A 27707-nucleotide genomic window follows, 5' to 3' on the forward strand; every position below is an offset into this window, starting at 1 on the left:
TACTTGTTGAACAAGTGACTTTATTAATAAAAAGTTCTCATATTTCTAAAAAGCACACAATCCATAAGAGGAACAGCAACCAGAGATCCAACTGTGATAAAGGCTTGTACCAACTTCCATGCCAGATGTTTTCATAACATATCTCATTACTTTAATTATTAAATTTTTCACCCAGCATCTATTCATCCACACTTCTTCAAGGAAACACAAATGATTAAGTGAGCGCAATTGAATTCTTTAAGCATGCACAAAAGCAGAATGATTCACTTCCAGACAGAATTAGTCAAAATGATTTTGAAAAAGAATGACCAGCTGCCACCAGGTTTGGCATGACAAGTCAAACTTTATATAACTCTAGATGATAATTCGGTTAAGAGTGATGGCAGAAGTTTCCCGTCACAATACCAGCAGGATTAATTAATAGATCAAGGTTGTGGAGGCTATTAGCAGACAGCTGGAGCGCTTAGCGGCGCACTGTGGTCCAGCCGTCGTCGTCCGTCTCGTTCTTGATGCGGCGCGGGTTGTCTTTTTCTTTCTCAGTGCGCCAGGAGCTTCTTTCCCCATCGCGGTCACGAGTTCTTAGAGGAGTGTCACGGTCATCCTTACGATAATCTCGACGGTCTTCTCCTCCCCGGCGCCAGGATCCACCTGAATCACGATGCATAAAAGCATGCCATTTCAAACACAAGAGCGCAGAAGATACAAAAGTTAAGTGACCGTGATAGAGAACAGAAACAAAGGCTTCACCATCATCTTGGTCTCTTTGTGGGGTCCTGTGTTCACGGTCATCGTTGCGATCTCGGACGTCACGGCGTTCACGCCGATCATCGCGATCAAAGTCGTCACGTCGACTGTCACGCCAGCTGCTAGGCTCGTCAGATCCACCTCTCCTCCAGCCACTCTCCTCCCTACGCACACCCGTTTAGGTTTCAGACTGGATCCTGTACAAGCCCGATTTAAACTGAGCACATCAAGGCAAAGTATTAGTACCTGGGCAGACGACGCTCTCTGAAACGTTCTCCTTCGTGACGATCATCATCACGTTCACCATCATCATCATCATGAGCGCCAGAGTCATGGGGCGGCCCCCAGCTCTCCTCACGGGCCTTCTCCCTCTCCCTCCAACCACCTGGTGGGGGTGGGTGTAAAATATTTATGGAAATAATGGCCACATTTACGCAAATACTGCACTGATAGTCACCACACACACCAATTCAATATTCCTACACAATACCATCATTACCTGGTCTGCCCAAAGGCTTCCAAGGCCTTGCGTCATCACCACCCCTCCTGCCTCCTCTCTCATCATCACCACCACCACCTCTCCTCGGACCCCAGTCGTCATCAATACCGCGCCTGGAGCCTCTGGGCTCGTCCAAGCCACGCCGTGGACCACGGTCATCATCAAATCCCCTTCTAGGTCCACGATCATCATCTAAACCGCGTCTGGGGCCGCGATCATCGTCTCTCCTGGGGCCGCGATCATCATCATAGCCACGCCTGGGACCGCGATCATCATCAAAACCTCGTCTAGGTCCACGGTCATCATCAAAGCCCCTACGAAGGCCTCGATCATCTGAAGGTCCACGGCGAGAACCCTCTCCACTTCTTCTGAAGGGAGGCTCACGCTCTTCATGCTCATGTTCTTCCCGCCCTTCCTGGCGCCAGTCCCTGCTTCAAAAGTTAATCAAGGTGTTAACTGAAGCAGTACACAAACCGCAAAAAGACCAAACTTTATTCTCCAAGATGGCTGAAAGTAGATACACAGATAGTCATAGATTGACTGGAGTGTGCGCTTGCCAACAGTCAGCGCCTGACCTCCTAAAAGAACCCTGAAATAAATGGCATCCACTCACTTGTCAGAAACGGGGCGTCTCCACTCAGAGTCATTGGTCTCTGTACGTCTCCTCCAGCCGCCTTCATCCTTTTCAGCCCAGTCCTGCAGTCACAGGCAGACATTTATAAATCACACTCAGCCTGGGACCTGCTCTCAGACAACCCTGATATCAATTTATATGACCAACGTTACAGCTCTATTCTAATTTTTTCCACTCGGGTCCGATAGGTCACATTTGTGCTTGTAAGTGATGCACATCTGCAAACAAGCCTCTGACCTGACCGTCATATTTATGATCTGCATGAGTCACTGAGCAGCAAAAAAAAAAAAGTCCCATTTTTCCAAGGAATCACTGCAATTGTGATTAAAAAAAAAAAGTGGAGCAAAGAAAAAAATCCCGAACTTTTGAAAGTCAAACTGAGATTGGGGGGGTGCAACGTCCCCCGAAAAAATTATCAAACATGCAAAACCCTGCATTCTAGTGCATTTAAGTACTTATTTTCACTAAAACAAGTTATAACTTTTAAGCCTTTTTCTTTCATGTACATTAATGATTAACATTTCAAAAATATCAAATTTAATTCCACTAATTAATGAGTAATTTTCAGGAGTGCGTTTAGAAAACGCGGTGATTTTCCTGCCTACACAGCTCATTACTTTGAAAAAAAAATCAGACAGTTGAAGGTAAACTCAGCAAAATCCCAAAACAGTCCTGTTAAAAAGCAAAGGTCTGTTAGAGTTTCTAAAGCTTTCAGGTTTCAATGTTGGGGACGTTGAGCCTCGTTTATCAATCTTTTAGTAGAGTTGTGCGTTTGCGTAAGCTAAAGTGAACTAAACAGTTCCAATTCAGATTTATGCGACTTGAAGCCAATTGTTTACATTAGTTCGCATTGTCTGTAAATTTAAAACACACCAATGAATACCAAATTCCTCGTGTAAATCAGGGGTGTAGGGTGTGTGCGCGCGTGCCACACACTGACTGGCAGCCTGAGTGCATTATGTAACAAAAAATAATTCCAATTGCTAGTTTTAGGCAGCTTAGAAACCAGCTCTTCCATTATTGCTGTTTCTTCCCACGTTTTCTTGATGCTGTGTTCTAGAAACGGCACTAAAACTTAGCTTCAAAGCCACAAAACGCAACTTTGATGGAAAAAAAAAAATCAATTGCTTACCTCTCTTCGTGGCGAAAGAAGGAAAGTTTTGCTTGTTTTGACATGGCGAATTATTAACACACGAGGAAATACTTGTAATTCGCAACTAAAAAGACACAGCTACACTGGCAGCTTGACCATGCTTTCTAGTGCGATCGTGTTGCACTTGCGCAGAACGGTGTCAGTCCTGCGCGCCTTAGCTCGTGCACCTGAAGGAAGGCACGCATGTGCGTCTAACAAGTTCCGGCGCGCACGCCATTAACAAACACTACTTGTCTTTAATCAATTAACTATGTTTGGGCTATTTAAGGACTGCGCCAATGCGAAGTATTATGCCATGTCTAGGAACGCGAAAAATCCGAAAAATAAATTTCTCCATTTGGAAAAATCCAAGAGTTTTGTCAAATATCTGGATTTCCGGGTAAATCCGGAAGACTTATCTATAAAAAAAATAAATAAATGAAATAAAATAAAACAGCCAACTCATCATGAAGATTTACTCTGGAGGATATCAGACTGTCAGCTGTTAATCAGCAAAACAGTGAAAAAAATAAGCATAGATTTTTTTTTTAATAAACTGGAGTTTGTCTACTTCACATCATTATAGTTTAGCAAGATCATTGGACGCTCCTTCTGCTTTCAAGTCTGTACAGTACAAAACCATAATAGTCTGATCAAGCTTAATTCTGATGAATTTAAAAAAGGCATCAAAAGAGGGATCCAAATAAATTTCCCCTCATTAAATGCATTTTTTACATTTTACAAATCAGTCAAGACACTCAGTTTTTATTTGTTCGGGTTTTTTTTTTTTTTTTTAAATCATGGCATCAATGCTCATGTACTTTCACACATGTGGGGCAGTATGGAAACGAGTCATCAAGAGATGACTTATCCCCCTGTCCTCCACTCCAAATTTTCCTAAGTTGAATTGGTTGCCATGGAAATACAGGGGAAGGGGGGACAGAACCGAGGGGAAGGGGAGGAGGAAAAAAAAAAGTTTCCCTAATGGTTTTTGAGTTATGCTCCAGAAACTAAAAATGTTTACAGATGGACAGAGCGATAGCTATAACCCCCCCCTCCCAACGTTTTATGCCAGGAGGATGAAAACCTGTAGGATGTCACTGTAGCTAAATTCTAAAGCCAAAAAAATTAAACCTGATCAAAACTGGGTACATCACTGACCGTGTGTATCAAAGGGATGTTGCATCTAGATTTATGAGTTGAGGAAAAATGGTGGAACGTTTTGGAAATAAAAGCCTTTGCTTTCCCTTTTTTTAAAATTCTCCTATGATACCAGATTTATTATGGGTTTTTATTTATCAGGGCTTGAAATTCGTGGTGGTCCGGTCGCCCAAGGCGACTTAATTTGTCATTTGGCAGGTAATTCCTGTCACTAGCCAGCCCGGCTGGCTAGTTGAAAATTAAAAAAAAAAAAAATTTTGAAAATTAAAAAAAAATATATATATATATATATATATATATATATATATATATATATATATATATGAGAATGAACCGAAGATTCAGACACACAGTCAACTAAAGCCGCCACATATTAAGCGTGTGCCGTGTCTGTGTTAATCGGCAGGACGGAAACTACCGAAGAATTCCGAATCATACCGTGTACGAGTCAGGCTGTCAGTTTTTTCACTACTGCGCATGCATATAACGCATCTTGTTGAATATCATGGTAATCACGTGTAGTATTGGACCAGGTGGGTGGAGCACAGAAGCACGACAGGCCAGAGCTGAGTTCTCAATGAACTATTTATTGCTAGCTTTTCAGCCTTTTATCACTTCCCAGCCACGCATGCGCACACACGTGTTCTGGTTGGAGAGAGAGCGCTCCCTTTTTCTGCTCTCCTCTCCTTTTAAATGGAGAGGAGAGCAGAGAAAGGGAGCTCTCTCTCCCCAACCAGATAATGTGATGTGGCAGCCCCCACTGCCTCATCACATTATCAAATTCAATAGATGTGACCACATTATCGCCTATTTAAACACGTGTTTTTGTTGTTGTTTACATCTACATCTGCCAAAGCTACGTTGCGATGTGGAATTTTCTGAAAGGTGTACAGAAACCGCCAGAGACGGGGACAAAGCTACCTCGGTCTGAAGAGGAGAAACGACAAAGGACTTATAAGCAAAAATGGGAGCAGGGCAGGCCTTGGCTGCGATACGATTTTTATGGAATAATTAATTTTTTTCTAGTTGATTCCTAGTCAATATGAAGCTCCTAATGCTCTCTCTCTCATAAATGGTTAAATACAGAAAGCATGTTGGACATATTTTGGGTGCTATCGTCATGATAGCAAGTATATTTGTTTTCAATACTCATACACCAAGTTTTCCAATATATTATTATTTGTTGATATTATATTATGGTGCTCTGTGTTGTTCTCATTTATGTATTTAACAACAGTATCAAAATACTCGGGTCTTGAAATAAATGCACATTAGTCATGAACAATGGTAACTACTCTCTTTTGCGTTATTTTTGACAAAAGTAAAATTCATACATGAATAAATTTTGGCTTAGTTGATTTTCTGTTTGGCGAGTTACTTTGGAAGGGAACTCGTCCGGCTGGCTGGCGAGAAAAAAAAAAACGAATTTCAAGCCCTGTTTACATTCTATGCTTATCTGCTTCCAGTGACCAACTAATTTACATTCAGTGAATCAGGAGCTGTTTTAACAAACAAGGTGAGCAAGGAACTGAGCATGTAAATGAGTTGCAAGCCAAGCCTGTGACGTGCGCGCGTGCGGGTTTACTTTGCTGGACTTCTCCTCCTGAGGCCTCCTCATCTCCTCCTCCTTACGGCGCTCACGCTCCTCGATTTCCTGCTGCCTGGCTCGCTGCTTTCTCTCCTGCTCCTCGAGCTTGCGCAAGCGTTCCTGGTATTCGCGCTCCTCCTCCTCCCTTTGCTCTTGCTCCTGACGCTCGCGCTCCTCACGCTCTGAAACACCAAATCAGTGACGTCACGATAATGTGCCCAAAACATCATCAAACCACCTATTATAGTCATCGTCGAGCTCTTATAGTTAATGGAACGGAGTTGAACTGGTTTCATCCACAAACAAGTGAGAATATGATGTTAGCATTGAGCTAATGTGTTCTTTCAGGAAGAAAAAGCTCCAATATCATCAGTCATATACAGAATTTAATTTCCAATTACGCCCCTTTTCCACCAAAGCAGTTCCAGGGCTGGTTCGGGGCCAGTGCTTAGTTTGGAACCGGGTTTTCTGTTTCCACTGGCAAAGAACTGGCTCTGGGGCCAGAAAAACCGGTTCCAGGCTAGCACCAACTCTCTGCTGGGCCAGAGGAAAGAACCGCTTATGTCAGCGGAGTTGTTAAGACCAACAACAACAAGACCGCGAAAGGTCGCCATTTTTAAGCGACGAGAAGCAGCAGCTGTACAAACGCGAAGTCATCCATTATTATTATTGTTGCTGCTGCTTCTTCTGTGTTGTTTTTGCTTCGATATTCGCGCCAAGGTTTATGCAAACGTAGCGACGTAACTGATGTATACAACGACGTAATGATGTGGCTTCTCTTAGCACCATGAGCTATGGAAAAGCAAACTGTTTCTCAGCTGGCTCGCAAGTTGAACGAGTTGTGAACCAGCACTGGCCCCGAACCAGCCCTGGAACTGATTTGGTGAAAAAGGGGTATTAAAGTCCCTGACCCCAGGAAAGCTGCACATTTTCCTGAATTCACATCACAAATGCACCACGTCCTTTCAGAGACGAGACGGAGAGGACACGCATCTGTGGTTATGCATCAACCATGTGAACAGTTTCTACTTGACTGCCACAAAACCTTGTATATAAATGGAAACTGCTCCCCCCCACGTAATGTTAGAGGTACAAAACAACACAAGAACAGTTTTGGGACACTCCTGTTCCTCATTCAGCTTTAAAAGCATTATAAAATATTATTAACCGACTGCATTATAAGTCAGTCAAGTGCCTTGATCTTATATCAGGAAACTAGTGGACATTATCATCTATTGAGGTATTTCACTCACGTGACCAAGTCATGTGATGCTGCCATTTTGGACGGCACGGCTCGAATCAGTTTGAATGCGAGGAAGGCGACAAACGAAAAACATAAAAGAAAAAGGAGCAAGATGCAGAAAACACCGTCACTATCCAGCGATGTAGGGCATTTACAGGGCGAGCAGAGGGAGAGGTATTTGCAAAAATTGAGGTTAGCAGGCTTAGAGAACGATGTTTACCTGCTTCCACCAGGACTGTTCACTGACAGCTAAGATTTGTTCACATTTTCATTTACTTTCGGTCCTCAGGATAAACAAAATGTTATTAAATGTCATTGAAATAACTTTAGTCTGTTGAGACATGGCCCGTTATAAGTTTTTCCTTTACTGTATTTACTAGTTTACTGAGCACGCTCCGGGGCTGGCTGGCCGGCTGGCTAGCTAGCTAGCGCTCCGGGGCTGGCTGGCCGGCTGGCTAGCTAGCTAGCGCTCCGGGGCTGGCTGGCCGGCTGGCTAGCTAGCTAGCGCTCCGGGGCTGGCTGGCCGGCTGGCTAGCTAGCTAGCGCTCCGGGGCTGGCTGGCCGGCTGGCTAGCTAGCTAGCGCTCCGGGGCTGGCTGGCCGGCTGGCTAGCTAGCTAGCGCTCCGGGGCTGGCTGGCCGGCTGGCTAGCTAGCTAGCGCTCCGGGGCTGGCTGGCCGGCTGGCTAGCTAGCTAGCGCTCCGGGGCTGGCTGGCCGGCTGGCTAGCTAGCTAGCGCTCCGGGGCTGGCTGGCCGGCTGGCTAGCTAGCTAGCGCTCCGGGGCTGGCTGGCCGGCTGGCTAGCTAGCTAGCGCTCCGGGGCTGGCTGGCCGGCCGGCTAGCTAGCGCTCCGGGGCTGGCTGGCCGGCTGGCTAGCTAGCGCTCCGGGGCTCGCTGGCCGGCTGGCTAGCTAGCGCTCCGGGGCTCGCTGGCCGGCTGGCTAGCTAGCGCTCCGGGGCTGGCTGGCCGGCTGGCTAGCTAGCGCTCCGGGGCTCGCTGGCCGGCTGGCTAGCTAGCGCTCCGGGGCTCGCTGGCCGGCTGGCTAGCTAGCGCTCCGGGGCTGGCTGGCCGGCTGGCTAGCTAGCGCTCCGGGGCTCGCTGGCCGGCTGGCTAGCTAGCGCTCCGGGGCTGGCTGGCCGGCTGGCTAGCTAGCGCTCCGGGGCTGGCTGGCTCAGTAAACTAGTAAATCCAGTAAAGGAAAAACTTGAGACTGAAAGGTTTTAACAGTCATCCAAATGACTGAACGTAAACATTGCTACAGTAACATACTAGCTACTGTTGTTGACATTAGCTAGCTTGCCGTCCAAAATGGCGGACACCGGGGCGTCACGTGACCCTGTGATGTCAGGTGAAATACCTCAATACACCACAGACGTGCTGAATACAGGGTATGTTCTAAACCCTGAAGTGCTCTGAACAACAAGCAGTACCTTTTTTCAGCTGTTCCTCCCGGATCCTCTGAGCCTCCTCCTCTTTCTGGCGAAAGTAGGCATTCCTTCGCTCCTCTTTGCGCTGTTTCTTGCGCTCTTCAAGACGCTTCTTCCTCTCCTCCACCAGGCGCTCTTGAAACTGCTTCAGTTTTTCCTGAGAGATATTAAAATTATATACATCATTTACACACAGTTCTTCATTGGAGAAAATAAAAATTGATGATCTCCATATGAAACATGACACAGGAGAATATCTTTAATAAAAAACTCTGTGTGTGGAGGAGAAGTAACCACCATCAGCTTTACCTCATAGATGAAGCTTCGGGCAGCTGTTATTTTGGAGACGAAGTTTTCCTTATCCTCCATCATCCTGGACATTCTCTTTTTGTGCTCGAGAGCCTTCTCACGCTCCACTTTCATGTTGCTGATCTATTACAAGATGTGCACAGACAACACACTATCAAATAACAGCCATAAGCGGCTTATAAATTTCCCCCATAATCATTATGAATGCCTTTCTTCACATGCACCTCTACAACTTCTGGCTTACAAAAAGTGGCGTGGCAAATATCTCCGAGTGGCTAAGTTCTTATCGGAGCAAGAAGCAATAATGTCTGAGATTATTAAAAATACATATATGCCAACAACACTGTTTCCAGCATGCACAAATTTGTCAGAACACCTCCAGCACTTCTAAAGGAAAGCAGAGGAGTATCTTTTCATCTGTGCCGACTGTAGAGATGGACTGTAAGGCATTACCCTCTCCTCCTCCTGGAGCTCCCACAGCTCCATATCTTTGATGCGCTGCTCCTCATAGGCTTTTTTAATCATGGGGATTTCCTCCAAACGCTTCGCCCTTTCAAAGTAGTCGATCTGAAACACATCAACATAGAAGTCTTAAATCGATTTAAGGCATTATAATTAGGAATAATGTACCCGTCATAGAGTTTCACTGACATTAAGGTTTTCAAAACGGATCCAGGTTTAGGATCAGAGTAAGATCAAAATGTGAAGAACAAATCCCAGGAACACTGTCGAAACTGCTTAGGATGGAACGCAAGATCAAATATCAAAATGCGTGGACTAAATGAGGCTATCTGTCTTCATGAAAGCTACAACCTCACCTTCTTTTCCTGATTCTTTAAGCGCTCCTGCAATTCTTTCTTCTCTTTCTCAAGCTGCTCCACTTGTTTGGCCATAATGAAATCAGGGTCCAACTCTTCCAGATCCTGCACAGATAAACAGGTCAACACAACTTTAAAAAAAAAAAACAGATCACTAACTCTTATGTTGCACTTCTCTGCTTAAGACAGTCACTTTGTTGAACTAACAAAACTGAAAACAAGACTACAGCAAGAATTTCTACAAATCATCAGAGTGAATATTAGGAAGAAAATCCGAGTAGCAATGCCAGGCCATTTTTTTGACGTAGTCATACTGTTGTGTAATGAATCGAATTAAAGAACGTTAAGATTTGAATTGAAAACTTGTTTAATTTTGTAAAAAAAAAAAAATTTAAATAATGAACATTTGAAAAACCAGTGTTTTAGGAAATCTCCATTTCTGTCCGTTGCCCCGGTCACAAATCAGCAACCACTTTCCATTCAGGAAAAGAAAAAAAAAAGACAGACAGACAGACAGAAAGAGAAAGACAAAAAGACAGACAGACAGACAGACAAAAAAAAAAGACAAAGAAAGAAAGACAGACCAAGACAGAAAGAGAAAGACAAAGAAAAGACAGACAGAGACAAAGACAGACAGAGAAAGACAAAGACAAAGAGAAAGAAAGACAAAGAGAAAGACAAAGAAAAGAGAAAGAAAGAGAAAGACAGAAAAGACAAAGAGAAAGACAAAGACAGACAAAGACAGAAAGAGAAAGACAGAGAAAAAGACAGAGACAGAAAGAGAAAGAAAGACAGACAGAAAGAAATTAACAGACCAAAACGCCAAAAATAAAGGAGACTTCAAATTTTGAGCATGAGGGTAAGAATTACAGATAAAGGCTGCTTCTTCTTGTAGATCACAATTACGCACCTAGAAGGCTTAAAAGTAATACATCCATGAAATTGGTCCATCCTTTGTGTTTAAACGTAAAAAAAGTCAGAATTTAGCAGGCATCTTCTTTAAACTGTCAACACCGAGCATGACTAATGACGGTAGTGCTCAAATGCGCTGTGTATAAATAAGAGGGTCAAAGGTTTCTTAATTCTCTGCAAAACTGTACTACTGATATTTATACACCATTTTTTTCTCCATGAAAAAAAAATTAGGAAAATCAGTGATTTTTAGAAAGGATACAAAATCTCTCAGTGATCTGATCTTTTGCGAGAACTAGACAGCAAAGTGCTCGGCCGATTTTATTGGAAAAACAAGTCAACATGAGAGATTCGACCACTAGGTGGGAATCATGAGTTTCAAGCTGATTGAGCCACAGTGAGCGAACAACAAAACACACACGGACCGGTGATGAAGATCACTAAAAACCCCAAGACGGCGGTGGCGCCTGCGAGTTTGGTGTATTGCATCACCAAAAAAAAAAAAAAAAAGCTTAAAAGTAAAAACTCATCACAATGCCGCACAAAATTAACAATGTGCTCCGTAAATGGCATTAATTCTTGAATCCACACCAGTTTTACATAGATTAAACACTTAAATGTCTTTTGAGGTCAGACGAAAACATGCTACTCTCCAATACAAAACGTACAGGAGGTTCATCAGCACAGCGGTGCACCGTCAAGCCCGATCGGAGTAAAGCCGTCTCTGCTCTGCTATAGATAGTTTTCACATGACGTCACAGAGTTGGGGATTCCCTGGTGGCGGCCATCTTGGAGGGCTAGCTTACCGTACGGGTCACTGAGCACACATTGTAGCGCGCGAGTTACATTCATTTATATATTATTTACATTTATAGTTACATTACTACTATTTAAAGCTAGCAATGGTGCAAACTTGTTGTATTCACGGCTGTCGTAATAGGTCAAATGATGAAGTCAAGCGGAGCTTTTATGCAATTCCCACTGTACGGGAGCACGAAGGCGAGCAGACAAAGAAACTCAGCATACAAAGGAGGAATCAATGGCTTGCGAGAATCAACCGCAAGGATTATCAGCCTTCCAAACACAGCAGAGTCTGCTCCGATCATTTTATAAGTGGTAAGTTGTTTAAATAAACAATCAATTGTGTTTAAGTTTGTTTTTGGAAACCAAAACATCGTGTAAACAATCTCTAGAGAATGCCTAAGGCAGCTGGGCCATAGAAGGTTCACGCTGCACGCTACACGTTCACGTGAAGAACCGGACCCTGGGCCATTAAACTTCATGCTTGGATGTTCACGTGTTGCGTCTGTTCTACTTTGACCGAGTAACCAACAATATGGACTCTTCGGATGACGACGATTGCCTCATTCTGCTTTTACTGAGACAGAGGAAGAGAAAAAGGAACAGAATTTGGAGCCGAGAACACTTCCTTCTGAGAGAAACCCGTGGTGAATTTCACCGAACATTCTATAATCTGCTTGACAATCCCGATGAAGAACTATTTTTCAATTATACCATTCAATTATATTTTTTCTGAAGTTTTCCCCTGAAAGCATAGAGTTATCTCCCTAGACCCGTTCTGATTGGCTGGCGCGGCGGTGACCGCATGCATTGACTGGAATTTCCATCTTCACGCCTAGAAAAAAGTGTGCATGTTCATTTCTCGCTTCACGCGTGAAGTGTGCAGCGTGCAACGTGAACGCCGTTCTATGGCCCAGAGCAAGTCATGCTACGTTTGTCCACTTTTCTTTACACGCGTGTAGCGTGCAGCATGCAGCGTGAACCTTCTATGGCCCAGCTGCCTAACTGGAGCCGCTGAGTGTACGTTTACATTGTAATGTACACTTAATATCGCTCACGCAAGGGTCATTTTTGATAAACATTTTAGGTCTATTCTGTATGATTTAATTTGTGTTTAATCAACTTATTACGGTTGCATAACATTCAACAGTCTATTTAATGCTAGAATATATAAAGTTGTATATATCAGACAGCCTTTAAAGTTTGATGAAGTCAGTTTCAGGCTTTGGAGTTTGGTTAGGCTAAATCATATTAAACCATAGAGAAATATAGGCCTTCTACTCAGCCCCCAGATGCAAAGTAATATTGCACAGTATTCATAATAGTAGTAAGACAGTTTCAGTAAGTAAAATACACAAGTGTGCCAAGTGATTGATAATTAAAAAAAAAACATGGTCCGTTTTGTTTGCCCACCAAGATGGCGGCTGGGGGGCGTTCCCCGGGATGCCGTGACGTCAGTGAAAACTATCTATTAACTACTGCAGCTGCACCATTCCATATTAGAGACTGTTAACGTGCTCCAACGCTAGCCATAAAGGTTACGGTTACAAACCTACCTGTCTGGCTAATTAAAACCTAAACCAGCTTGCATTTGTCACAAACTGTGAGGATCGCAGTATCTGAGTCCCAGTTTGGTTCGGTATAGTCGAAATAATTTATAGAACAGTGAGTTATGCCATAACAAACAAGGTTTCGCATCACAAGGTAGCATGGCTAACTTTTACAACTAATTAACATTTTCGCAGACTGAATGAGATTCAGGCTGTTTGTTAAGGCAATTCTGTGACCTCACACAGCATGCTTGTGAATGAACATTTCTCACAACATATTGAGAAATTTAACCAAATGACACACTTGGACGATGCACCCAATCTTAAATCCCGGGCTGAACAACATAACCATAAAAGAGCCATCAGCAAAGCTTGTTCCATTAGTCAGGCTGTTAAAGGAACAGTCCACTGTACTTCCATAAAGAAATATGCTCTTATCTGAATTGAGACTAGCTGCTCTGTACCTCTCCGAGCTTTGCGCGACCTCCCAGTCAGTCAGACGCAGTCAGACGCGCTGTCACTCCTGTTAGCAATGTAGCTAGGCTCAGCATGGCCAATGGTATTTTTTGGGGCTGTAGTTAGATGCGACCAAACTCTTCCGCGTTTTTCCTGTTTACATAGGTTTATATGACCAGTGACATGAAACAAGTTCAGTTACACAAATTGAAACGTAGCGATTTTCTATGCTATGGAAAGTCCGCACTATAATGACAGGCGTACTAACACCTTCTGCGCGCTTCGGCAGCGCATTGATATCTGAGCTCCGTATCAATGCGCTGCCGAAGCGCGCAGAAGGTGTTAGTACGCCTGTCATTATAGTGCGGACTTTCCATAGCATAGAAAATCGCTACGTTTCAATTTGTGTAACTGAACTTGTTTCATGTCACTGGTCATATAAACCTATGTAAACAGGAAAAACGCGGAAGAGTTTGGTCGCATCTAACTACAGCCCCAAAAAATACCATTGGCCATGCTGAGCCTAGCTACATTGCTAACAGGAGTGACAGCGGGTCTGACTGACTGGGAGGTTGCGCAAAGCTCGGACAGGTACGGAGCAGCTCGTCTCAATTCAGATAAGAGCATATTTCATTATGGAAGTACGGTGGACTGTTCCTTTAAGGTGAGAAATTGTTCACTTTGTGATCGAAACGTGAAATTTGACTCAAGTTGATATAATAATTCTAGATATGGGGGCATTTCAAATTCGGCTTCTAAACCCCAGAATACGCATGTGCAAAATCGACCCAGCATGAAAGTGAGGCTAAACAAATGTGTGTTTTCAAAGTATAAAGATTGCTTACCAAAAAAAGCACATTGCTTGAATGTCTACCTCACAAATAGAGAATTTCTTGTTCTCAAAAATATCAGGTGATTAGTCACTGACAAGTCACATGACATAGGGATACAGTATTAAGTACAGTGGTGCTTGAAAGTTTGTGAACCCTTTAGAATTTTCTATACTTCTGCATAAATATGACCTAAAACAACATCAGATTTTCACACAAGTCCTAAAAGTAGATAAAGAGAACCCAGTTAAACAAATGAGAAAAATATTATACTTGGTCGTTTATTTATTGAGGAAAATGATCCAATATTACATATCTGTGAGTGGCAAAAGTATGTGAACCTTTGTTTTCAGTATCTGGTGTGACCCCCTTGTGCAGCAATAACTGCAACTAAAGGCCAATTTATGCTGACAACCCAGTCCTCGCAGATAGCGTCGCAGACAGTGTCTGCGTAGCCCCCCACCTTCGCCGACGCTCTGCGCGCACCTCCCAAAAATTGTGACCACCGCAGAAGCGTCGCAGACAAGAGGGCTCTGATTGGTCCACTCTACCCGCTGTACACGCACTTCCGCTTCCCTACTTTCCCGGTTTGGTTTGTTTTCACGACCGGCATTTTTAAAAACACGAGCGAAGATGGAGCAGCATGAAGAGCGGTTGCTTGAGGAAGTACGTACATCTATACGACTCCAGTTCTAGTCATTATAAGTAACCGGAGGATAAACACTCCACTAACCACACCCACCAACTACTCCTAGCGACTTCGCGCCCCCTTGCGTTGTGCCGGTGAATAACATCGCGCACGCCTATTACTCCCCGCTCAATAATAAATTACAACTGTCTGCGAAAAGCTATCTGCAAAAGCCTTGTCGCAAGAGCATGCAGAGGCCTTAAACGTTTCCGGTAACTGTTGATCAGTCCTGCACACCGGCTTGGAGGAATTTTAGCCCATTCCTCTGTACAGAACAGCTTCAACTCTGGGATGTTGGTGGGTTTCCTCACATGAACTGCTCGCTTCAGGTCCTTCCACAACATTTCGATTGGATTAAGGTCAGGACTTTGACTTGGCCATTCCAAACGATTTAACTTTATTCTTCTTTAACCATTCTTTGGTAGAACGACTTGTGTGCTTAGGGTCGTTGTCTTGCTGCATGACCCACCTTCTCTTGAGATTCAGTTCATGGACAGATGTCCTGACATTTTCCTTTAGAATTCGCTGGTATAATTCAGAATTCATTGTTCCATCAATGATGGCAAGCCGTCCTGGCCCGGATGCAGCAAAACAGGCCCAAACCATGATACCACCACCACCATGTTTCACAGATGGGATAAGCTTCTTATGCTGGAATGCAGTCTTTTCCTTTCTCCAAACATAATGCTTCTCATTTAAACCAAAAAGTTCTATTTTGGTCTCAGCCGTCCACAAAATCTTTTTCCAATCGCCTTCTGCCTTGTCCATGTGATCTTTAACAAACTGCAGAGGAGCAGCGGCGTTCTCCTTGCAACCCTGCCATACACACCATTGTTCAGTGTTCTGATGGTGGACTCATGAACATTAACCAACGTGAGAGAGGCCTTCAGTTGCTTAGAAGTTACCCTGGGGTCCTTTGTGACCTCACCGACTATTACACGCCTTGCTCTTGGAGTGATCTTTGTTGGTCGACCACTGCTGAGTAACAATGGTCTTGAATTGCCTGCATTCGTACCCAGTCTGTCTGACTGTGGATTGGTGGAGTCCAAACTCTTTAGAGATGGTTTTGTAACCTTTTCCAGCATGATGAGCATCAACAACACTTTTCCTGAGGTCCTCAGAAATGTCCTTTGTTCGTGCCATGATACACTTCCACAAACGTGTTGTGAAGATCAGACTTTGATAGATCCCTGTTCTTTAAATAAAACAGGGCGCCCACTCACACCTGATTGTCATCACATTGATTGAAAACACCTGACTCTAATTTCACCTTCAAATTAACTGCTAATCCTAGAGGTTCACAGGGTTGCAAAGGGGTGGCAAGTTTCCGGGAATTTTGAAGGGCCCGGGAATATTGGTAATTGTCAATTTTGGCATTTAACATTTTAAAACATTGTCACCTAGAAAAAACAAATTAAAACCCAGGTTAAGCCTTTCAATTATGTACTGTTTTGTGCCAATTAAGAATAGGACATATTGCTAAAGGTCAATTAATAAAGGACTTTTAGTTTTTCAATATTAGTATTATGTTCAGATTTTTCATTGAAAAAATTATTCCCAATCTTAATTATCTAGTCCAAGGGACACTTGATAGAAATCAAGTCAAAATTGTCAAAGGTCAAATGCGCATTCCCAAGTTCCCTACCACAAAAGTGTAGAAGGTCTTGTATCCCTTGGTCTACTACACACATTTTGAATAAGTGTGTGTGTTGGGGACTTCTCGAATTTGCATTTGAATAGATTTCTACCAAGTGTCCCTCGGACAAGATATCTAGTAATTTTGAATTGAATAGATTATTTTTCTAGAGTGTACCCTTTGGTAAGAATTAACTGGAAATCTAACCGATTGCATAACAAGTAGTGATTTCTAAAAATCTTGCAAAAACTCAATTTGGACCATTTTTATTACAAAATTTTACAAAACTTGAAGACTTGTATACAGATTTAATCACAAAGGTATCACATTATAAAATAAGGAATATTAAAAAAATTTATTTCTAATTACTAGTGGTCTTGAAATAAGTTTTGCTGCTTGTAAAATATATTAGTGCCAATGTTTTCTTTGACTCTGGAGCAAGGCTGCTTAATGCCATTGTTTTAATAGCATTGTATACCCTAATCATTACTTCTAATCCGATAACTTGCAAGCAAATTACTTGACAAGGATATGGTTTACAAACCAGTTGCAAAATGAAAAAGGAATTCAAGTTGTTGAAGTATAATTAGTAAACAAAAAAATTACAGAAAGCAGTCCTCAAAATCATAAGTAGAGTTAAAGTTGCTTTTGAAGACAAGTTCTCACGTCTAAGGTTATTGTTTAATTTATTATACATGTACCAGGGAAAACCTGTATTGTTTTTGTAAAACATTTGGTGGTTATTACCGTATTTTTCGGACTATAAGTCGCACTTTTTTTCATGGTTCGGCTGGCCATGCGACTTATACTCCGGTGCGACGTATATATGTTTTTTTTTTTCACCACGGAATAACTGGAGCTGATGCTGAGTCTGATGACAGCCACGCAGAAGAAGAGGAAACGGCGCTTCGTCTGCCGCTGGAGTTGGCAGAATTGTTCAGAAGCGACACCGAGGATGAGGAATTCAATGGATTTGCTGATTTGGAGTGAAGTCGTCAGCTTGATAAACTTGATTGACCTGTGTTTTATTATTAATGATAGGCCTATAGTTATTTAAATAAGTTATGTAATGATTTTAGGCAGTGCTTAATTTGTGAAGTGGGAGGTCCCGGAACGCAGGAGGTGGGTGGGTCCGGCGACTCAAAAAAAAAAAAGAAGGCGGGGGGTGGTTTACTATAACTTTACACACACACACACACACACACACACACACACACACACGCGCTTACTGTGTGTCAAAAAAATATCAGACATTATGATCTTAGAAAACGCTTTAGTGACAAACAGTTACAGACAGTAATATGTCGTGATATGTTATAAAATATTTTTTATTAGGCTATATATTAAATTGTATATTAAATTTATCTTCTAAAATAACAGACTGTACTCATATCACAACCGGTTTATTTCACCATTGGAGATCAGATCACACAAGACATGAGTTAAATGACTCATTTTAAGGATTTAAGTAGGGTATTTAAAAGCAGTGCCAGCGGGACTTCGTGGCTGACGTGGGTAAGGCGCCATACCATAAATCCGGGGACCCGGGTTCGATTCCGACCTGCGGTCATTTTCCGAGCCCTCCCTGTTTTTCTCCTGCTCATTAAAAGCAGTGCCAGCAAACATAAGTGCAATCAATTCAAGTAATAGTTAAGAAATAAAGGGTTTACAAAACAAGTTGGAGAATTCATTTTAAAAATTTTAGTAAGCTTTCTTGGTTTTTTTGCCATTTTTTCCACAGCGCAAGCTAACGGCTACAAAAAAACCGGTGTTCTATTGAGTGGAAGTATACACCCCATGTCCCGCCCTCTTCCCCTTTCGCATAGATTTTGTGGATGTCATAGGAGAGAAATCAACAGATATCAAAATCAAAACCGAACACTAAAATTTTTATTTACTTATTTAATTTGTTTGATTTTTTTTCCCTTTGTGATGGTCACGGAGGTGATCTGATCCATTTAAATAGCTGCCGGAACACCGAATGAAATGAAAATAGCTGCCAGATCCGACAACGGAGGTTACGGATCTTGTTCCGTCATGTTCCGGCTCAAATTAAGCCCTGATTTTCGGCCTATAGGCTATTGAATAACTTGATGTTACGGTACATATTCAGCCAGTTTTTCTCTGGGCTATTATAAATGATTTAGTTTTGCATTTTTAAAAATAACTCTCCTTCCAAGATGAACTTTATTCTTCGTCTCTGATGTTATGGTGTTAATGGTCTGAATAACGTTTAATGTCTTTATCTGATATGACGTTAACTGGCAGGCGCACTTTCTGCCTGTTTTTTTCTCGGAGCAGTGGTAGTTGTTTTTTTTCACTAGACGGTTGTTTTTACTACCGTACCTGTCTTTGGAGATGATATACCTATAGCCTACTTGACCTCTGATTTGATGAAATAAAATTCGACAAAAATGAAGAATGACACTCCTCGATGATGACTACAGCTTTAATAACACAGATGAAAGAGCCATGGGGCGATAATAAGCCCTACCGGTAAAAATATTCTAAAAGCAAACTGATTAGTGCATCAGTAATAGGCTACTAATATCAGTTGTTATAATAATAATAATAATAATATAGGCTATTAGTAATAACGATAGTGATAGTATTAAAGATAGTAGTAGATATTTAAAATAATCAGACTAGGCTACTTACAGGGCAAAGGGCGCGTTATCACTGCTCAGCTGTTCGTTTATTAAATAAACAATGCAGTCGCGCGGTAACCACGCGCCGCTTATCAGATATAATCACAGATTCTATGGATAGAATAACCCTTCAAAAAAGTGTGACTTGTAGTCCGGTGCGACGTATATGTTTTTTTCGTCTTCATAATGCATTTTTTGTCTGATGCGACTAAAGGCCAATTTATGCTGACAACCCAGTCCTCGCAGACGGTGTCGCAGACGGTGTCGCAGACGGTGTCTGCGTAGCCCCCCCACCTTGGCAGACGCTCTGCGCGCACCTCCCAAAAATTGTGACCACCGCAGAAGCCTTGCAGACAGCGCCGCAGACAAGAGGGCTCTGATTGGTCCACTCTACCCGCTGTACACGCACTTCCGCTTCCCTACTTTCCCGGTTTGGTTTGTTTTCACGACCGGCATTTTTAAAAACACGAGCGAAGATGAAGCAGCATGAAGAGCGGTTGATTGAGGAAGTACGTACATCTATACGACTCCAGTTCTAGTCATTATTAAAAAAAAAAGTTCTAGTCATTATAAGTAACCAGAGGATAAACACTCCACTAACCACACCCACCAACTACTCCTAGCAACTTCGCGCCCCCTTGCGTTGTGCCGGTGAATAACATCGCGCACGCCTATTCCCCCGCTCAACAATAAATTACAACTGTCTGCGAAAAGCTATCCGCGAAAGCCTTGTCACAAGAGCATGCAGAGGCCTTTAAACTCCGGAGCGACGTATAGTCCAGAAAATACGGTAATTTTCTCAGTTGTTTAATTAGTTACATGCTTGTATGTTCTTCTGAACAGAACAGAGACAGACCCAGAGAAATATCCTAATCTGAATAAAAAGGACCTTATTTTTTTGCATCAATTTTTAAGTAAAGTTGGTTTTGAAAATTCCCCAAAAGTTCCATGGAAATTTTCCACTCTGAAAATTCCCAGGAATTTTGCAACCCTGGAGGTTCATATACTTTTGCCACTCTCATATGTAATATTGGATCATTTTCCTCAATAAATAAATGACCAAGTATAATATTTTTGTCTCATTTAACTGGATTCTCTTTATCTACTTTTAGGACTGGTATGAAAATCCGATTATGTTTTAGGTCATATTTATGCAGAAATACAGAAAATTCTAAAGGGTTCACAAACTTTCAAGCACCACTGTAAATAAAAAGGCTGTCAGAAGAGCATTTCTGCAGTTCAAAGTTTTAGCTGTTAATATGGATTCAAATGATCATGTGATATCAAAATATTGAAGGGGGGCCCCCCGCTCATCATTACTGATTCCAATCCCCGCCACAGAAGCAGAGCACTATAGATTAGCCTTCATACATTTACGCTGACCCGAACACCCTTTCTTGCTCCCACAATTAATCAAATGTCCCCATATCTAGAATTATTATATCCAGTGACTTGAGCTAGTGTGCCAAATTTCATGCTTTTATCACAAAACGAGCAATTCCATGGGTTTTTTTTTTTTTTGGGTGCTTAACAGCCAGACTACATGAAGAAAAGGTGGAAAAGATTATATACAGGTTTCCAGGACTTACTAAAGCAAATCAGTACAATTTAACTTCACTCTGCAGAAAGAGATTAGATTTGCATAATGCTGATCATCCTCCACTTCACACCCTTCATACCTCAATGTCGATGTCTTTAAAGGCTTTGGCTCCCAGCTCGGTCTTCTTGATTTGCTCGAGGCGCTCACGAACAGTCTTCTTCTTGATCTGCTCGTGCTCCTGCATGATCCGCTCCTTCTCCCTCTCCTTGGCCTCCTGGCGCAGGCGCTCCTCCTCGGCCTTGCGCACCTTCTGGAGCTCAGCCTCGCGCTGTTCCAGCTCCTCCTTCTCACGCTGGATGTTCAAGCTCTCCAGACGCTCCTTGCGCTCCTCTATGGTCTGGCGGCGAGCCAGGATGCGCTGGTGCTCCTTACGGGCATTTTTCACATAGGCAGCGATGGCCTGCTGACTCTGCTCCTCCCGTTCTTGCTACAGGAGGAAGATTTCACAATTAGAGCAGTGCAACAGAGCAGATAAGAAATAAGTCACAAGTTCGATATAACCATAGATGAAAAAAGAAAGCATGACAAAGGGGCAGAAATGTATAACCACTGAACATAAGAGGAAACGTGGGAAAAAGTAAAAGGCAAAGTATAGAACGTGTCTCGTTCGTCGAAAACCTTAACTACCAGAATGAATGAAAGAGCAACCAAGATAAAAGGAAAGACAGGCAAGAACTTCACTTCCTTACTAGAATGGAGGCCGGTTTGATGATCTGAATGGCCTTGGCCAGAGCGGAGGACATGGCTGTGAGCTGGTTACGGATCTGTTCAGAAGGCATGTTCTGCAGGAACGGTCCCACTGGGGCGTCCTCTTTAGTCGAATAATTCAAATCCGAGCCAAAGCTGAGGGTTCGGGACCTGTGGTCAATGCGCACCTGGGGGGGAAGGAAAAAAAAAAAAAAAAAACACAGGAACGTTTAACAGCGCTGTAACTGTAGGACCCTTGAACCAAATTTGCACACAAATCATTTAATTGCTTTTTTAAATAAATAAAGGAGGCAAACGATAACTATCAGTAACTTACCTGCAGATCACAGTGACGTGCAGCATCAACGATGGAGCGCTCCAGCTGGAAGGCATCCACAAACGGCACAAGAGAGGCCAGCCTGCTGAACTCGATGCTCTGATAGATCTGAGCCACCTGAAACCACGACACCAGAGAACTCACACACATGAAATCTCATTCAAAGAAAAAAAAATATTCCACAGCTGAACGTTTAAGAGCCAGCGCTCTGCTTTTAGCTGCTGATACTGCTAGTAATTTACAACAGGCACTTATTGGCGTAACATTTGTACAGCTGAATCTGTGCGTATAATGAAATGAGGTCAGTACACCAACCTGCTGCAGGAGTCTGAGAATGGTGTTGTTCTGTAAGTGAGGAACATACTGCTGCAGGTCAGGCTCCTTCTCTGCCTGATCCTTCACCCAGTCCAGCACCTGGAAAACCACAGATACAAAAAAAATCAGCCAAGGACTTACTTACAGTGATCACAAATCCAACTCGGATTAAAATCTAAAATTTCAGGGCTATACCTTGGTGACTCGTCCACACAGTTTAAGAGGATGGAAGTCCACCTCCAGCCAGCTGTACAGCTCCTTGACATCAGAGATGATGTACTGGAGAAGATTGAACCTCACCTGCAAAAAGAGGAGCGTCTTGTTGAATGTGGTGCTGCATAATCAACAGGTGATGTGAAAAACTTCCCTGATTTCATTCACCAAGATATGGAAAAGGTCTCAAGAATATGGAGGGCCCCTAACTTTTTGCTAAGTTGAATCAAATTACCATATCGTTGATGAGGCTCTGGCGGGTGGGTGGTGACTGCAGGCCAAGCAACGTGGCCAGTCTTCGGTGCTTCTCCACAATAATCCCGTCCATATCCAGCAGGCGAGCGATGTCGGTACGCTCTGGGGTTATGGGGATGGACAGAGTAGCCAAAAGCACACGAGTCGACATCCTGTGGAAAGCATGACATCCTGTGGTTAATGCTGAACTTCTTATTTCAGAACTTTTTTGTTTGGGGGAAAAAAAAAAAAAAACACCACGAACCTCTGCATTTCCTCCTGGGTGAGGTTCTTCCTCATTTCTCTGGAGAGATGATAGAGGCGGTGTAGAGTGCAGGCGTGGAACAGGGCATTACCTGACTTCCAGAACACCGTGGACACTTTGTTATAGTAGTTGGCCATCAGCTGAGGCTTGGGGGGCTTCTTAGAAAGGGCAAACAGTCCATGGATATCTTCAACTGCCTTGAAAGCTTCCTGAAAGGCGATTGGTTATGCATTAGTACGTACTGTACTGTTTCCCCCTCTGCATCTGGCATGTTTACACACAAGCATACCCATCAACCCCAGGTCTACGTGGCCTAACCTGCCAGAGCTCCATGCTGATGGCGCTGTCTAGCTGCACCAAGCGAGTCTCCAGGTGCATTGACTGGCTCTCAGGGTTGTTCAGGTTGATGGCTGTGCTCTGGTTATGGTGTCTCTGGATCTGACCCAAGTGCATGCGCAAGTTATCGCACAGCTTACGAAACTCGGCCTTGCGGGTGTACTGCAGGCAGAACTTAAACGCTGTAAAAAAAGGGGGGCAAAAAATAATAATTGTAAAGAAAGATTAACGTTGCGCTGCAAGTTGTATTAACAAGTGATTGATCTTGCGTGAGAAAACTACGTGCAAGATCTCCAACGAGTTGCGTTATGCACCAACCTTGCTGCGCAATGTCATGGTAAAGACGCTCCACTTTGGAGTTGTTCCTCAACAGGTCCAGACACTGGCGATATGACTCCCACAGAAATTTGACCCAAGGGGTGAGCAGCAGGCGGTCAGTACGGTCCTGAGTGTCCTCTCCACTCACAGCGCTCAGGAGTACGCTGACAACGCAAAATTAAAAAAAAAATTAATAATAATTATAAAATTACTGCCAGGTTATCAGCGTGCTCACTCACTTCCCATTTCTACATTCAAAAATTCCCCAACAAAAACTCTTCAGTGTCGTCATGTACCTCTCTGGGGTCTGAATGTTATCCAGATCTTCGATGTCCAACACCATTTGCTGAGACTCCTCTTTGGCCGTCTCAGTCTTCTCCTCTGCAAGTTTCAGGTAGGCGCGAACCACATCCTCCAGAGACTTGATATTCACCTGAGAGGCAAAGCAATATCCTTCAGTGATCCACATAAGGAGCCAACTTAAGTTTATTTAAGGTTGAGCAAGGTCAATATTTTTTTTTTTACTCAAAAACTCAGCTCCTCCCTCCAGCAATATCTTTCAAGTCACACACAGTACGGCCTGCTTTCTGAACTGACCGGAAACACAATGGGTGACACCTTGTTTAGAGACCAGTGTCTGCTCCTGTAAGCAGATATTTTAGTGACCGCTCATATATGAACTTAACCTGTCTGAAAAATCAAGCACCCTCCTTTAAGCTTTAAACTGCATATCACGGGTAAATTCAGGAGCAAGATCAATGTAATTCTCGTATTTTATATTAAACGTTGGTCAACTATCTGTCACATTTTGTGCAATACCAGAAAAATTCAGTTGAAATCGAGCCATTTGAGGCGAATTGGTCCGCCTCTGAAAAAACTTGGCATTTGGATTTCCCGGGAAACATTAATTTTTGTGACGTCACGTACGGGACGCCTCCTTCTGAATCCTATGTCAGCGCTGGTTTGTTTATGAGAAAACGACCTGCAAATTTCTTCAACGTTATCACGTAATTATTAAAATGGTTAATAGATGTATCGTAGGAGGGTGTAGCAACACCAATCATGATGGGATTAGTACTCATCGTTTCCCACATTGCACTCAGGTGACAGTTCATTATTTCAATGCAAAATCGCTAGCTGCTAAACTTGGTCTACACAGGCTGTGCACTTAAACCATGCAAAGCTCGCGCAGCCTGCTGGCGCTTCCGCAGGTGACGTCACGAATCTGGCTCCAGACTCCCTTGGGATTTTTCCAGACGCGTTTTGTTATTTTATTTTTTTCTGCTGTAGACAGATGGCCTTGTGCAAAATTACCCTTCTGGATGGGTGTGTAAAGGGACATACTTTCATATAAAAAAAAAAACAAAAACGAATTTGGCCCAGGATATGCACTTGAAGGTAATTCTCACCATACACATAAGGATTATGATGGTGCAATCTCCATTTCTCCCAGCAGAGAGCACTGAAACCCTGTCGTTATAATTACTAATCCACAACAGTCTACACTAAACAATGCTGGGGTTGTTTTATGTCGCAAAAACATAATTTGACGTTATTTTTTCCTCCCTTTTCGTGCTTACTCAAACTTCCTGCATAGCCATTTAAAAAAAAAAAAAAAAAAAATCTCTTTAAACAGGATGCAAAATTTCTACGGAGAGAATCAGGAGCGTTTGTTAATATCTTATTGCGCATATATTCATCACAAAGGTTTACATCTAACTATTGTATTTTACTGTAGCTGTCTGCTCTGCTTATTTATTGTATTTACTGTGCGTCACACAACTACTAGCATATACGTTTGCACCCAATCATCTTATATTTTGAAAACCTGAACAGAATACGTAAACGATAGACATTTCTTCATGGGAAAACTCCAACCTGCTGACAAATGTTCTTGTACTGGTAAAGGCCTTCTTTGGCCAGGTGGCTCTTGCGCAGGTCCACGCAGAGCTCCAGGTACTTGAGCATGATCGGCTCGTGGATCTTCTGCCATGTTCGATGCTTTTTGCTCTTGATGACATCGTAGAGGACGTCCAGAGCAGGCTGCTTTTTACCAACTTCGAGAAACTCTGAGAGGGGGAGACAGGAACCAGATTACATTTCGATTAATAATTAGTGCAAACATCAGATGATTTCTCTGCTATGAATGCTGATATTCTCATAAAGACAACTTTAACAACTAGGGGATATAAATCCTGAATCTTCCTCGTGGCCAGGAAGCATTTAATCATCCAGACGCTGAATGTCGTCCTCTTTATGTTTGCATAAAATCCAAGTTATAAATGTTTCCACGTGTTTATAATACAGGGACAGATGTGCTTACACTGCAAAAAATGGCCTTTCAAAAATAAGAAATAAAAGATTAAAACAAAGCATATTCGCTTGAATCAGGTGGAAAAAAAATCTGCCAGTGGAACTAGTCAAATTTGACTTGGTTAAAGTACGATGAAAAATCTAACCTGTTTTTAGATGAAATCATTCCAAAATAAGACTGGGGAACATTATGCGAGATCTGATTAACTCAAAATAGTTCTTATAACAAGATCGTACTTCTTACAGTCATTTTTATTTTTTTCATTTTAAGGGTATTTTCACTTAAATTCTTAGCAGTAAAAACTGAACTTAAGATAAATATACTAATATTAGGATTGTTAAATTCTACAACTAAGCATTGCTAGCTTAAAAGATTCTCCTTTTGTGACCTGTAATTAGTAAAATACTCTAGATATGAGACCAGAGACTATCTTGAATCAGGTTGACGACACGTGTAGCATTGCAACAAGTTTTTTTTTCTTTCCCATTTCAACATTCAAACATTAAAACATCTCTTAAGATTCCACTTCCCCAGGACCTCAGGAAACAAAAAATAAATTAAAAAAAAAAAAAAGTCTACACATTTTGACTTACAGTGCTTACACAACGCCAAAGCAACAGTGCATTTTGGGGGCAAGATTCAAAGACTTCAGTAAAGTTAATTTATTCCCAAAACAAGCATACTTTTTTTCTTGAAACAAGATGAACCGCATTTGACAAATGTCCAAAATGTACTTACTTGTTAAAAAAAAAAAAAAAAACGTGTTTTATTTTCAAAGGTGCTCCAAACAAGACTTTTTCAAGACATTTTGTCTATACAAGATTTTCAAGATGGACTGTCTAAAAACTAGCCTTTCTAGCTAAATGAGGTTTTGCTTGTTGGGCAAATATGTCTTATAATAAGGGTGGCTAGTTGTTTTGATTTGAAAATAGACAAACTTCCTAAGATTTTTATTTTTTGCAGTGTAAAGTGCTGATGCAGCTGGTTAGCTCGCTCACAAACGGGCCACGCAAACAGTGTGAACGTATTTGTGTCTTAGTAGAACTGGTGTGTAGAAACAAATAAAAATAGGCTCTAGCCGTGGTATTTTTAACCGTTTACTTCACCAAAACACGGTTTGTTTGTTTTTGAAAACTACTCACTACGCAACTAGCCTAGTTAGCCTACTCATCCTGTCAACTAGCTAGTTAGCAGATTCTGTCAATACAAGTTGCATATGTATGTCTTTAGTAAAAAAGGAACACATATTGCATTTAGAAAAGACTGTTGTACAACTATAAATAACGGATAATAGATGGAAGCTAGCTAGCTAGCAAGCAAGTTAAGCTAAGCTAAGCTAGCCCACTACCACGACCGCTAAAACACAGGCTTTATCCCAAATTTGACAGACAGGGACTAGATAGGGCACGCCCGCCATTATTCTACACCCTCCGTAGTGCTCCAAGGTAGAGTGAGTAAAGGGAATTGGGGCCGAGCTAATGGCCTGGATTCACACCGAGGGAAGAAAAATGGCGGCCGCTGACGCCATGATGCAGCCGAAACGGCACACAGCTCGAAGGCGCTTACCATTCGCTCTTTTCAGAGCGTTCTCCGGTCTTTGGAAATACGCCGGCATTGTCGTCTTTTTCTTCGCGGAACGATATTCGAGATTGTCAAGACTTTATATTAAGCAATCGCTCGATCTTCTTCATCCATCCGCGCTAAACCCTACCAGTCTCCAACGCTTCGGCAAAGCCACCCGAGAAAGAAAGCGTGCACGTGAAAGCGGTCCGTGTCAGTGACGTCACGAGAACCCGGATGTACTCAAAGCGCTTGAAATGATTCTAGAACTCGACTCCTAATGGAACCGAATCGGTTCCCTTGACGACAGATTGGATCTTCTTTTTAATGGCAGATTATCACAATCTGTGTATACCGCCACCTACTGTACAGGAGTGTGTGAAGGGACTGGACAGATTCTATGTGAGATTACTAGGCTACCAAAAAAAAAAAAAAAATTTATATTCTTTTCATTA

The 27707-nt window shown here is 42.5% G+C and overlaps 1 protein-coding gene across 2 annotated transcripts; it reads right to left on the reverse strand.

Moving 5' to 3' along the window:
- On the reverse strand, window positions 1-27475 carry eif3s10 (eukaryotic translation initiation factor 3, subunit 10 (theta)). Of its 2 annotated transcripts, none has more exons than XM_060925265.1 (22): window positions 27259-27475; window positions 25257-25447; window positions 23675-23811; window positions 23379-23542; window positions 23043-23242; window positions 22725-22933; window positions 22461-22632; window positions 22208-22312; window positions 22013-22111; window positions 21698-21814; window positions 21363-21548; window positions 20753-21100; window positions 9553-9657; window positions 9188-9301; window positions 8735-8857; window positions 8429-8582; window positions 5756-5940; window positions 1857-1939; window positions 1244-1671; window positions 991-1129; window positions 748-908; window positions 1-648 (listed from the first exon to the last, which is right to left on the reverse strand). In XM_060925265.1, exons 1-22 carry the CDS (start codon window positions 27305-27307, stop codon window positions 464-466), a joined length of 3654 nt encoding a protein of 1217 aa, XP_060781248.1. In that variant the 5' UTR covers window positions 27308-27475; the 3' UTR covers window positions 1-463. The 2 variants fall into 2 exon arrangements, with proteins under 2 accessions (XP_060781248.1, XP_060781247.1); XM_060925264.1 differs by having other exon boundaries at window positions 1244-1674; window positions 27259-27474.
- Between the last annotated feature and the right edge of the window lie 232 nt (window positions 27476-27707).

Source organism: Neoarius graeffei, chromosome 7 (assembly GCF_027579695.1).
Source record: "Neoarius graeffei isolate fNeoGra1 chromosome 7, fNeoGra1.pri, whole genome shotgun sequence".
NCBI classification, from domain to species: Eukaryota; Metazoa; Chordata; class Actinopteri; order Siluriformes; family Ariidae; genus Neoarius; species Neoarius graeffei.